At 42.9% G+C, this 13,217-nt stretch overlaps 1 protein-coding gene across 6 annotated transcripts in view; it reads left to right on the top strand.

Annotated features, from left to right (window-relative positions):
- Positions 1 to 13,217, top strand: part of FRMD5 (FERM domain containing 5) — a 382,316-nt gene that overhangs the window by 348,512 nt on the left and 20,587 nt on the right. For 4 of the 6 annotated variants that reach the window (XM_043988500.1, XM_043988499.1, XM_043988497.1 and 1 more), the window contains exons 8-10: positions 1,563 to 1,651; positions 5,486 to 5,549; positions 6,009 to 6,100. In XM_043988500.1, coding sequence (XP_043844435.1) covers positions 1,563 to 1,651; positions 5,486 to 5,549; positions 6,009 to 6,100 — 245 coding nt within the window. The remainder of the gene's footprint in view (positions 1 to 1,562; positions 1,652 to 5,485; positions 5,550 to 6,008; positions 6,101 to 13,217) is intronic. The other 2 variants (XM_043988498.1, XM_043988496.1) reach the window with 1 other exon arrangement.

The raw sequence follows: 13,217 nt of genomic DNA, 5'->3' as shown, positions 1-13,217 counted from the left end.
GGGGCAGCTAGATGGCATAATGGATACAGCACCAGCCCTAGAGTCAGGAGTACCTGAGTTCAAATCCGGCCTCAGACACTTAACACTAGTTGTGTGACCCTGGGCAAGTCACTTAACCCCAATTGCCTCACTAAAAACAAAACAAAAACACATGTGGGAGGGGCAGCTAGGTGGCACAGTGGATAAAGTATCAGCTCAGGATTCAGGAGGACCTGAGTTCAAATTTGGCCTCAGACACTTGACATTTACTAGCTGTGTGACCCTGGGCAAGTCACTTAACCCTCGTTGCTCTGAAAAAAAACAAATACATGTGACCCTCTAAGCTTGCTAGAGCTCCCTCATCCCTGTCTCCTTATTGGGGGGGTTTCTGACCAGTGGCCCATGTAACACCACATTGCACATAATAGGTGATTAATATCAGACCAGACTATATGGTCATTGGTGAAAGCACCCACATTATCAAAATAACAGCTGACATTTATATAACACTTTAAAGTTTGTGAAGCACTTTATGGATATTATCTAATTTGAGCCTCACAACAACCCCTGTGAGGAAGCTTTACAAATGATATAACTGAGGCTGAGTACCTATAGTCACAAAGGTAGCTATTTATCATAGATAAATATCATATCATATCATAACATAGAGTTCTATGTCCAACCCTCTATCGATGGTGCTATAAGTCTCATATAAATCTTTCCACAGGGTTCTTAGAATGAGTTTCTGACCAACACTCCCCCTCCTTCCCCAGACCTCCAGTAGCCTCACCATGAGACTTCCCACAAACTGACCAAGAAGCATAACCTTCAAGATTGCCATTGCCCGAGGACCACAAAAGAGGATCGATCACCCAGTCCCACACCTGTTCTTCCATAGGTGTGAGGGCACCCCTATCCTCAACACTTCCCCTTTGAACATCTTCCGTATTCATGTCTCAGTCGGCCAGTTATTCCTATGCCTTTGCTGAGAGAGTCCAGGCCCAGCAGGGCCTCACACTGCCAAACCCCATATTTCTTTTTTTAATTTATTTTATGTTCAATTCATGGAACAAAACAAACATTTCCATAAAACAGTACAATAGAAAACATGATCGTACATGAAACTACAAATCTACCATGTACAACTTGCTGTTCCCTCCAAATATACAACAGTTATCATGTAAACTTTTTCCTTTTGTTTTCCTCCTGGGGGCAGCTAGGTGGTGCAGTGGATAAATCACCAGCCCTGGATTCAGGAATATCTGAGTTCAAATTCGGCTAAAGACACTTGATACTAGCTGTGTGACCCTGGGCAAGTCACTTAACCCTCACTGCCCCACCAAAAATAAATAAATGAATAAATAACTGTTTTCCTCCTGCCAGAACTGGATACCATTAGACACACACACACACACACACACACACGTGTGTGTAAAATTATTCTATACACACTTCTATTTATCAATTCTTTCTCTGGATGCAGATAGCTACCTTTATCTGCCCTGCCTCATCTCCAAGAGGATCTTGTGGCCCGTCATGGATCCTTCCTCACCATGATAACGAATGGTCTCATTGTGTTTCAGGATGTATCAGGGAATGCTGCATTTCTGGCCTTCACTCCCTTTGGGTTTGTGGTTCTGCAAGGCAACAAGAGAGTTCACTTCATCAAATGGTGAGTGCCTATCATTCCCAAATAGGGTCTTCAAACTTCAGCAGCGGGGGAGGGGGTCCTGGCATCTTTGTCCCTTCTGCCTGTGGAGAGCCAGGAATGATTCAGATCATTCTCCAAAGTTTTGCTTTCACAATCTTAACATTTTTAGGCCTCAGTCTCACGAGGGAGTCCGATTCCTCCAAAAGAGATTTGCCTAGGGCCAGTTGCACCAGAGACAATAGGGGTAAAAAGCCAGAGGATTGGTCCTGGGAGCCTGAAGCTAGGTTGTGGGACCCCATGCAGTTTTGAAGATTTGTCTAGGTTACTGATGGGGAAGAAGGAAGGTGAGACTGAAGCAGAGAATAGGGAAAGTGAGGGAGAGTCCCAGAACGGCTGTAATATCCTTTACAGCCACAAAGCTGTAGAGAGAACCATCAGCTTTGGGAATTGTCTCTCTCTTTGGGGCCATAGCTGGCCTGACTGACTTAATTGGCCATTCAGGCATATATCTCAACAGACAGGTCCCTAATTCCCTTACCCAAACTCCTAACAAGTGAGCAAGATCTGGGCTAAATGTGAGCAGTGCACTTACTTATCACACAGGCAGAAGATTCCTCATTGCCCCTGCCGAAACTTCCACATCAAACCTGATTCCTTGACCGTAAAGGCCTTGAAGGGTGACCTGCCTTGCCCTGATGGTAGCTCTGTTGCAGACTAGCCTCTCTGAAGCTCAACTCTGCTTGGTCCCTAGAAGCCTAGCTATTCACTCCCCCGGAAGGGCCATCCATACCCAGCCTAATTGCTGCTGCCTCAGTTGTAGCCCCATTGAGCCATCCATCATCTCGCAGTTCTCCAGGCCTCTGGGGCTGACCACTGTCTTCTGCTCTTTTGTGAGTCTAAGTTTCCACGTCTGACTCCTGGGGGTAGATGTGGGTCAGAATCTGCCTTATTACAGTGGCAGTGGCAGGTCCCCAGCTCTGTGATGCCACATGGGCTTCCCCAGGGAACACCCTGCAGCTGCTTTCTTTCCACCTCATCTGGGCGAGGTCCTGTGCTGATTAGCTGATTAGCCTTAGCTCTCAGCCTACACAAGGCAGGAAAGAGGGAGCAAGCAGAGCCACGCCCGGGCAGACCACTCCCCCATTGGCCAGCCTTTTCAGTCCGCTAAACAGCCTGTGGGAAATTTGAAGCTAGCAGGTACTCCCCTGCATTATTATAAAATCTCCTGGTTAGCCGGCTGAGCTTTCTCAGCACTGCCCTCCAGTGGAAAGGTGATGCACCTTCTTTCCACTTTCTTAATCTTGTAAACAATAGAGACCCGATGAGCAATTCTGAGCACCCTCGGAATCATTTCTTTGACCGGTGCCAGCCGACTGTCCGTTACCTAGGGCTGGACATTCACCTCCAGAGGCTGCCTAGGACCTCTGTACACAAAACTGTTTCCTAGGTTGTCTGGATTCCCCGCTTCCCTCTTTTGAGCGAGCATGGTGAGGGGCCAGGGTTTCTATTCAACCAAAGGGAGGCATTATTCGAAGCAGAGAGTGAGCCCCCATCTCTGTGGGTATGAAGGTCCTTCGGGACATACCTCAGCGTCTATATTTGGGGCATAGGAAAAGCTGCAGCTCTCCTGATGAAAGTGGCAGCTCCCTAATTAAATATTCTTGGATTGTCTAGTTTAGATGGAAAATCTAAGTTGCAGCCCTGAAGATTATATTATAGCTAATAAGCTTGCAAGGAACTTTACGGATATCATCTCATTCATTCCTCATGACACTATTATTATCCCTGTTTTACAGTTGAGGAAACTGAGGTTGAGAGACCTTAAGTGACTTTCTCAAGCTTATGTATATCTAGTAAATGTCTCAGGTGGAATTTGAACCCAGATTCTCCTGATTCCAAGTCCGCTGCTCAATCGGCACTGTCTTCCTGGGGGGTCTCAAATAAAGGCCAGCAGACCACCTGAAGAAGAGGCTTCCCTTCCCTAAATTATCCACAAAACCCCAGGAGCAGTGCTGTTCATTGCTCACCACTTTTCCCCTGGTCAGTCCTCTCCTGAATTTGGAATCCCTCAGATAGTCCACTCTCCATCCCTCCTTCCTCCAGAGAGGATAAGCCCAGCCTTTTCTGTCACCCTCACCAAGTTAGTAGACGTCACTTTGTTACTAACCAATTAGGGTTAGTAGCCTCACTTTGAAGACAGGGATCTCTTTAATCAACTCGAGCCTAGGTGATCAGTGCCTTTGTCTGTATATTAATCGGTTACCATTGGTATTGTGTCCGAGTATGAGAGCAAGAGAAAGTGAGAAATAGAAAAGCAGCAAAGCTCAGAGAGTGTCTCACCAAAGCTGATGGTCAGATGCTCTGAGTTATAATCCTGCTCTAGTCCAGGACCAGACAACAATGAGCAATAAGACTCCTCTCCGTGTCCCAATTTTTTTTGCATCTGCAAAATAGGAGCACCATCCCATCTCTGTCTTCTTCTTCCATATCCTTAGGTTTCTAGAGTGTCAGGGGGTGTCCAGAAAGAATGAGTAGAAATCCCCCTACAATTTATAGAGGGCAAGAAGCCAATGAATTAAGTTCTCTGTGTAGAATCAGTCGATAGAGGATTAGAGTGGCCAGACAATAAGGTCCCAGATATCAAAGAACAGTCAATGTGGTTCAGGAAGCCATCTGTACTAAGAAAAGAACACATCTGGTGTGGAAGGGAATGAGAAACAGCTGGATTCTTCGGTTTAGCTTTCATGACACTCCTTGACACCCACTCTCAGGCTGTCACTCCCACCCTCTTAATTTAAGAAGCCAAACTAAAGAATAAATAATTGATTGAAAAATTAACAGACACTTGACACATACTAACTGTGTGACCCTGGGCAAGTCACTTAACCCTCATTGCCTTGAAATAGGAAGGAAGGAAGGAAGGAAGGAAGGAAGGAAGGAAGGAAGGAAGGAAGGAAGGAAGGAAGGAAGGAAGGAAGGAAGGAAGGAAGGAAGGAAGGAAGGAAGGCAGGCTAAAAAGAAATAAAGTGAGCCAAACTGAGATGAGTATCTGAATATGAGGTCTGGACCATTTAACATACAGTAATTGTATCACTTCTTTTGATGTGTATTGCATCCCACTGGTGATGTAGCCCAGTATCCTGTTTGCCTTTTTCACTGCAGCCAAACACTGGGCTGATTGCTTCAAGGATTTTTCTACAATAACCCCTAAACCCCTTTCCCGGTCAGTACGCTGCATGACTGTTCCATGTAATCTGTACTATCTCTCTTTCTCTCTCTCTTTTCTCTCTCTCTCTCTCTCTCTGGTTTGTTGCCCCCCTGCCCACCCGGATTGATTGTTTTACATGCGTCTGCATTAAATTGCATTTTCCATCCAGTGGCACAGTCACCTGAAAGAAGCAGCTCCCTCAGAGCCTGGTGGCCCTGTTTTGTCATTATTTGCTGTATTTGGAACTTTGGCCTCATCAGCTAACTGTGGCATCTGACATCTGATATCCTCATCCAGATAATGCACCTGTGTTATGAACCAAATCCTGCAATGACCCCTGGACACTCCACCAAGAACCACTTTCCATCCAGAGATGTTTCCCTTTTACAGCCACTGTTGTTGAGCCTGAAATCCTCCTATATCCCCTTCCCCTGCCCCCCTTTCTTACACTTTGGTTGAACAGAAAACTGTGGATTGAAACTGTTCCAGTAACTGTTCCTTCAAACACACTGCGCTGCTGTCTTGTTTCGGTTCTGAATTTGGCTAAAATTGTGTCTGTGCCTGGATGCTCCTCCAATATAGGCAGGCTCTGTCTCCCCATAGTTCGCCTGTTGGGCTGGTGATGGGTGCTCTCTTTATTCTTTTAGGAATGAAGTGACCAAGCTGAAATTTGAAGGAAAGACTTTCTATTTATATGTAAGTCAGAAAGAGGTGAGTGGCTCCTTCTTTCTCTTCAGGAAGGGTTTGGGAGCTGGGGTGGCTGAAACTAGCCTGAACTGGATAAGCTAAGTGGTCCCTTCCTGGTAAAGCTAAGTCCTGGCACCAAGGTGGGGATTCTGATGCTGGGGGTGGACATGTGTATGCTGTACACCCTCATCGGTTGTACTGATGACACCCCAAGGTTCGCTACAGAAGATCCTTAGTACAGGATCTTCCGTACTACAGGGGGATTATTTTATTTCTTACCTGGAGTCTAAAACACAGCCTCTATACAGGCTATCTGTTAACCAAGGACTGAAAACTTTGGTTTGATTTCTGGTCATTAAGACACCCTGATACTGATTCTCTAGATTCAGCTGAATTTTGGCCTTTTCCCCTGTCTGTCTGGGTCCACATTGCCCATTTGCTTCCCTCCACACTCAGTTGTTTCTATATGAAATTTTTTTGTAGGAAAAGAAAATTGTTCTTACATATTTTGCTCCAACACCAGAAGCCTGCAAGCATCTCTGGAAATGTGGGATAGAAAACCAAGCCTTCTACAAGTGAGTCATCTTGGAGCCAGAATCATAAAACATTTCCAAAGGAAGGGCAGACAGACTGGGAACCGGGGAAGACGGGGAGGAAATGCTGGAGTCTGTGGCCTTTGGAAAACTCAGACACCCACTCTATGTCAGTTTGGTTCTGAGCTCTCTACCCTCGACCAAGGGTAGATACAGGATGACTAGTCATACAGCATCTATAGCTAGGTCTTTTTGTACCATTAGGTGTCTCCAGGCCTGCTTTAAAGGTCAAGCTCAGTGTCTTTGGGATTCATTATAGCAAGTCATCCCCAGTTAGTCTACTCTGGCTTGACCTTGGAGTTTCTCCTCTGCCCAAAATAACCCCCACCAAGAACAAAACAGTTCTGGAGTTTCTCAGAGATAGTGTGTTTCAAGGGAATCCCAGGGGATCTAGACTAAACCCATGACATGTTTTTGACCCTTATGAACCACTGAGAGTCCCTGGAATCCTTCTAGCTCTTCCAGAGACCAACCAGGACCCAAAACACCCACCAGGACTGCCACAATCCTAATCCAAACCATTAGGGTTTGGATATCAAGGCCTTGGGTCTATCTCATACTTTAAGAATCACCTCGTTCAGGGGCAGCTAGGTGGTGCAGTGGATAGAACACCGGCCCTGGATTCAGGAGGGCCTGAGTTCAAATCCGGCCTCAGGCACTTGACACTTACTAGCTGTGTGACCCTAGGCAAGTCACTTAACCCCAATTGCCTCACCACAAAAAAAAAAAAAAATTCAATAACCTCTTTTGACCCACTTAAAATTATCTTTCTCTTTTATGGATTTTTGTTTGGTCTTTTTACTGTGACTGTATATATTAGGTAAAACATAAGTTGAAATATATCACTTATGACATCCCAAGTGCTGAAAAACAGTGTTTATTTCAATCATTTGTATAAGAACATCTCCTCCCCCCCCAAAAAAAAACTATTTAGGCAATAGAAAATCTAACCGTTATCAATAGGAGCCATTTTCTTAGTTAGTTGAAGAATACACTACTTACAAGAACCTTTCTCCAATAAATTACTTGTATATATTTTATATTTAAAAAAAAAAAAGAATCACCTCGTTGGGAGTAACCCCATTATGTTCAGTGTTAGCTGGTACCAATCCCAACATTGTATCGGTGCTAATGATACCCCCATGAAAAATCCCTTAGAGGGGATGCTTGTATACCCCCAAGAAGTTAGGACTAGTGCTTTTCTTTGATTAAGTCAAGTGGTTATTAAAAAAAAATCAGAGAGCTAAGAAATTTCCCATCTAGAGAGAGAGAAGATGCCAGGTAAATTATGTTTCACAGAACCCCTTGGTCTGGTTTAAAAATAGATTGCAGTGTCTTATGTTTTAACAAGCTGCATTTTAATCAGGAAGATACAAGACAATATATGTACTGTGTTCTTCCTGGGACTGCTGCCATCAGCAGAGACACCTGCCAGGCAGACTTTCTCATCCTGTTCACCTGAAGGGAGAGCACAGTGTTGCTTATATGAACTGGGTTGGATCCAACTCTCTGCTGAAGAGAAAGGAACTCATTATCCTCACAAGTCACAGGTTCAGTGACACTTGCCAGCTGCAGTAAGACTACCCAAAGCAGGGCAGCTAGGTGGCACAGTGGATAAAGCATCGGCCTTGAATTCAGGAGTACCTGAGTTCAAATCCGGCCTCAGACACTTGACACTTACTAGCTGTGTGACCCTGGGCAAGTCACTTAACCCCCATTGCCCCGCAAAAAAAAAAAAAAAAAAAGACTACCCAAAGTGACTTGCTTAAGTTATACAGCTAGTTAAGTGCTTGAGGTAGAATCTGGATGCAGGTCGTCCAGACTTCACGGCTACCACTCTTGGAAGCAGAATAACTGAGTCGTCTTTGGACCCACCAAAGCAGTAGTACTTAGAGCTGTTTCTTACTTAGACTTTTATGTTTTTCTTTTGCTGTAAATGCTTGATTGTGTTTATGCATTTGGCCAGAGGACCAGGGATTCTTGAAAAGTACAGTATGGATCTCACATTGGTCTGGCTCCTGTGTATCCCAAGGCAGTGGCCCAATTGTTTTGTATCAAAGAAAAGATGCATTTGTCTGCTGCGAGGGTCTCCACTGACCATGGAAGGCCAAGGAAGATTGGACCTCAGAATAGCTCAATAACCTTGATCCTAAAGTTGACAAAAAAGCTCTCCAGCTTTGCTTCTTTGCAATATTCTCCTCCTCCACTTCTCAGGAACAACAAATGACAGAAGATTCTTCTGCCATCTCTTTTGATTTTCCTCTTAGTTGAAAAACATAAGGGAGAATATAGTATATTCTCTCTACTCTTTTTTTCTTCTCAGCAACAGTAGATAATACTTCCTGTTCCCATTGCCCAGCAACAAATGATAATTATAACCTCAATTATGAAATCTTTCCTATCTCTTATCTTTCTGGCTTCCAACTCTAGATTTTCTCTGTGAATGACCCTACCTCAGTTGATGATTAGTAACCAAGTTCTTATTTTTCTGTGATCAAGTAAGTTACATTCATCTCATAATTATAGAACAGGTTGAGTGTCTAAATTTCCCTAGTTAGCAATCTAAAAGTTCTCTGAAGTATCTTGTATTCTCCACCTACTCCAGTATTCTACAGCTTGTCTTGTTCAAAAGAGCAACTGCGGGGGCAGCTAGGTGGTGCAGTGGATGAAGTACCGGCCCTGGATTCGGGAGTACCCGAGTTCAAATCCTGCCCCAGACACTTGCCACTTACTAGCTGTGTGACCCTGGGCAAGTCACTTAACCCCCATTGCCCAGCAAAACAAAAGAGCAACTGCTATCACAGAAAACTAAATCAGACTTAGCTGCAGTAACTGCTTCTCTTAGAACTCCCAGTAGACCTATGACCCAGACAAGTGAACTATCAAGAGTCACATGTTTACAGATGGTCTCTGACCACTTTCGTTCTGGACTGTGTCTCTCTTGATAGAGTCTTAGATTACCTTAACATTTTCCTTGGCTTCCATGCCACACTGTTGATTCATGTAGTAGATGGTATGTTATTACCACAATCAATCCTCAACTTTCACGAGAGTAACATTTCTAGAAAATGGTGCAAAAATTTAAAAAAACCACAAATGTTGATATATTTGACCCATGGGAAATAGGGAGTTAGGTTCCTGTGACCACCAAAAGCTGTAATCTTTTGCTAGAGATTGCTGAAAATACACTTTTCTTCATACGGTTATTTATAACAAAACATGAATTCTGATAATATATATTTTTCCTAACCCAGTAACCATAAAATAACCCATAAAAATGTAATACATAAAATGAAATTGATAACATGCAAAATATTTTTCTCACTAGTAATTCCCTAGAATTCTGTGACCTTTTGTGTTAATATCTCAATAAAAAATTATTTCAGACAATAATCACTTTTCATAATGCATGTTATCTACAGTTTCCTCCTTTTGCATATATAATAAATTGCCAATTCATTAACATCAAACTCATGGCCAACAATGGCTGCAGACATTCTAACACAAAGTTTATCTAACATCTTTACTTTTGCATTCAACTGCATCAGGCAGCTAAGTGGTGAAGTGGATAAAGCACTGGCCCTGGATTCAGGAGGACCTGAGTTCAAATCCAGCCTCAGACACTTGACACTTACTAGCTGTGTGACCCTGGGCAAGTCACTTATTGCCTCATTGCCCTACAAAAAAATAAATGGGGACTAGCATTAAACTGCATCACTGACTTTCCACACTTGGACTTAGAGTGCAAAGGACCTGTGCTATGCTTCAGGGGCATAATTATAACAAAAACTTGAGTTTTAAAGGCAAACAATGAAAATGTGTAACAAACGTATGAGAAGCTCTTTACAAGGATAAGGTGAACAAGACCAGTGGGATGCCTAGTAGGATAGCAGCCACCCCACAGACTTCACACACATCACACGTCTCATTTTTTTCTCTACCGCATATAGCTGCAAATGTGTGTGGTTGCCAATGCAAAAGTGAAAATGAGGTTAACAATAAAGTCATGTGAATGCTTGAAGTTGTGAAAGTTAAATGTGAATGTTGAGGATTGATTTTATTTTGGTTTTGCCCACATGGGTCTGCCTAAATGTGACTTGCAAGGAGGCTAGAGTAGATGTCTCTAGCATCTTTTCTTCTACCTTTCTTCAAAGAAGGCTTTAGGGGCAGCTAGGTGGAGCAGTGGATAAAGCACCGGCCCTGGATTCAGGAGTACCTGAGTTCAAATCCGGCCTCAGACACTTGACACTTATTAACTGTGTGACCCTGGGCAAGTCACTTAACCCCCATTGCCCCGCAAAACAAAACAAAATAACAAAAAAAAAGAAGGCTTTAATTCCTGCCAGAAAAGCAAGTGGTTGGGGCCACAGGTTGGATACTCAGTTCTTCTCAGAGAGAAGACTTATACCTATGGGCTCCCTCAAATATTGTTGGTCATGGAAATAATTTACGCGCGCGCGCACACAGACACACACACACACAGTAGAGACAGTAGAGAGTGAATGAGCTCTCCCCTTGAGAGAATCATAACAGTTCAAACAAGGGAGAGTCCCAGATCTCACCCAAGGAGGAATTCCCCAAGATCTCTAGTGTAGTAAGTTGGAAATGAGGACATGATAGAGATTGCCAGTTCATCTATGTGTCAGCTTTTTCCTGGAGTCTTTCTTCCCCCAGAGTTCCAAACAAAGGTTAAAATAGTGTCTTCTCTTTCAAAACTAGAAACCCCAGGACCCTGGATCTCCTTTCTCTCCAGCTCTCACCAATTTTGCCTGTCACTCAAGCTACACAGGTGTGGAGCATTGAGGAATTAATCTTTACTGGTGAGAAGGGAGTCCCATACAATTGTTCCTTTGAGCCAAGGGTTACACTCATATAAGGTCTTCCAAGACCAAAAAAAAAAACCCTTTTTCATATGAAATGTTGTCTACTCTCCTTTAACGTTTATTTGTACAGTTGATCTTTGGAACCTAAATGTAGGACTTCACATTTATAACTATTAAATTTTCTTACTAAAAGCAAGCCATTAGGGGAAGCTAGGTGGCACAGTGGATAGAGCACTGGCCCTGGATTCAGGAGGACCTGAGTTCAAATTCAACCTCAGACACTTAACAATTACTAGCTGTGTGACCCTAGGCATGACAGTCACTTAACCCCAACTGCCACACATACACACACACACACACACACATTTAAAAAAATAAAAGCAAGCCATCAATTCTGGCAATCAAGATCTTTTTGGAACCTGACTTTTTCCTCTAACATGTTAGTTATTCTTACTAGCTTTGTGTCTGAAAACTCAATAATGAAAGCTTATGCTTCCATTTAAGTAGTTGATAAAACATGTTGAACAAAATAGACCCAAGGGGAAAACCCTTGGGATACTTCACTAGAGTCCTTCCGAGCTATTACTGATTATTAATCACTGCACTTTGAGTCCAGTCATTCAACCAATTCTGATATCTACCTTACTCTTTTACTATATATTTCTCTATTATCTATTAAGTATGAGAGGCTTTTTATGAAATGCCTTAGTGAAAACCAAGTATCCTACATATTTCCCTTTCTGAATAAGCACAAACCGTTCTTTTAATAATAACGTGTTCTAGAATGTTTGCCAGAATTAAAATTAGACTTCCTGGACTGTATTTTAAAGAATCTATCATCTAGGGGCAGCTAGGTGGTGGAGTGGATGAAGCACCAGCCCTGGATTCAGGAGGACCTGAGTTCAAATCCAGCCTCAGACACATGACACTTACTAGCTGTGTGACCCTGGGCAAGTCACTTAACCCTCATTGCCCTACCCACCCACCCCCCCCAAAAAAAAAGAAAGAAAGAAAAAGAAAAAAGAGAAAAAAGAAAAATTAACAGTGGCCCCACAAATTACTTCTGCCGGTTTTTTCAGTACCCTGGGATGTAATTCATCTGGCTCTTTTTACATGAACTCATCAAGTGCTCTATTACCCATCTCCATCTTGTGTTTCAACTCCCTGTTAGCAATTTTTGTTCTATTCCTCATCCAGAGATTGTTTTCCTTGATCAGGAAAATAGAAGCAAAGTAAGAACTGAGTAGTTTTACCTTCTCACCATTGTCCATTAACATTTTCCCATCCATCCCAAACAGTGATCCTATTTCTTTTTTGAAGTTCTCACCCCCAAAATAGCTGAGGAAAGCTCTTTTTGTTATCTTTAGCATTTAGACCAACTTTCTGAGTTTTTTGTGCTTTGTAATACTATTCTTTTATAACTCTGCCATTCTTTTGCACGACAGGGTAGCTAGGTGGTGTAGTGGCTAGAGCACTGGCCCTGAAGTTGGGAGATCCTGAGTTCAAATCCTATCTCAGACACTTACTAGCTGTATGACCCTGGGCAAATCACTTAACCCCAGTTGCCTTAAACAGGCAGGGCCATCTCCAGTCATCCTGATGTATATATTGCCAGTGGACCCAGGTGGCTGTGGAGGAGAGAGTAAAGTTGGTGACCTTGCACAGCCCTCCCTCAATTAATTGCAATTCAATGCAAGTCATTACATCACTCCAATGTCATTGTCCTCTTCAAGGAAGGACAAACAACAACTCTTTTGCATTCATCCTGGGTTATCCTGTATTTTATCCTGTACAAGTGTTTTTAGATCCAAAGTGTTCATTGAGTTCCCTACATATGCACATTCTCATCAGGCTATTCCCTCTTTTCTTCTTCACTTAAATTGGGCTTATTACACTAAATTTTGTCCTTAAAAGCCTCCCATTCCTCCATAGGTCAACATTCTCTGTAAAATTTTGGTTCATGGGACTCTACCTGTCCTTTTTCTGAACTCTGAAATCTACTCTCCAAAATCTAGCATGTGCATCAGACTATATCTGACTTTTTCGTCTCTTAAGTGGCATGATCATTTCCACTAATGGTTCCTGTAATTTCTACTTCAGCCAACAGTTCCTCCTTATTGGTCAGAATGAGGTCTACAAGAGCAGTTCTCCTTATTGCTTCCTCTACATTTTGAAGAATGAAATTATTAAGATACGTCAAGATATCAACTCCTCTGCTCTTATCACACAGAGTTCTTATAGTTGTCTGGGTAGTTGAAACTACCCACTGCTCATAT

Source organism: Dromiciops gliroides, chromosome 2 (genome assembly GCF_019393635.1).
Source record: "Dromiciops gliroides isolate mDroGli1 chromosome 2, mDroGli1.pri, whole genome shotgun sequence".
Taxonomy (NCBI): Eukaryota; Metazoa; Chordata; class Mammalia; order Microbiotheria; family Microbiotheriidae; genus Dromiciops; species Dromiciops gliroides.
This window is presented reverse-complemented; position numbering and strand designations above follow the sequence as displayed.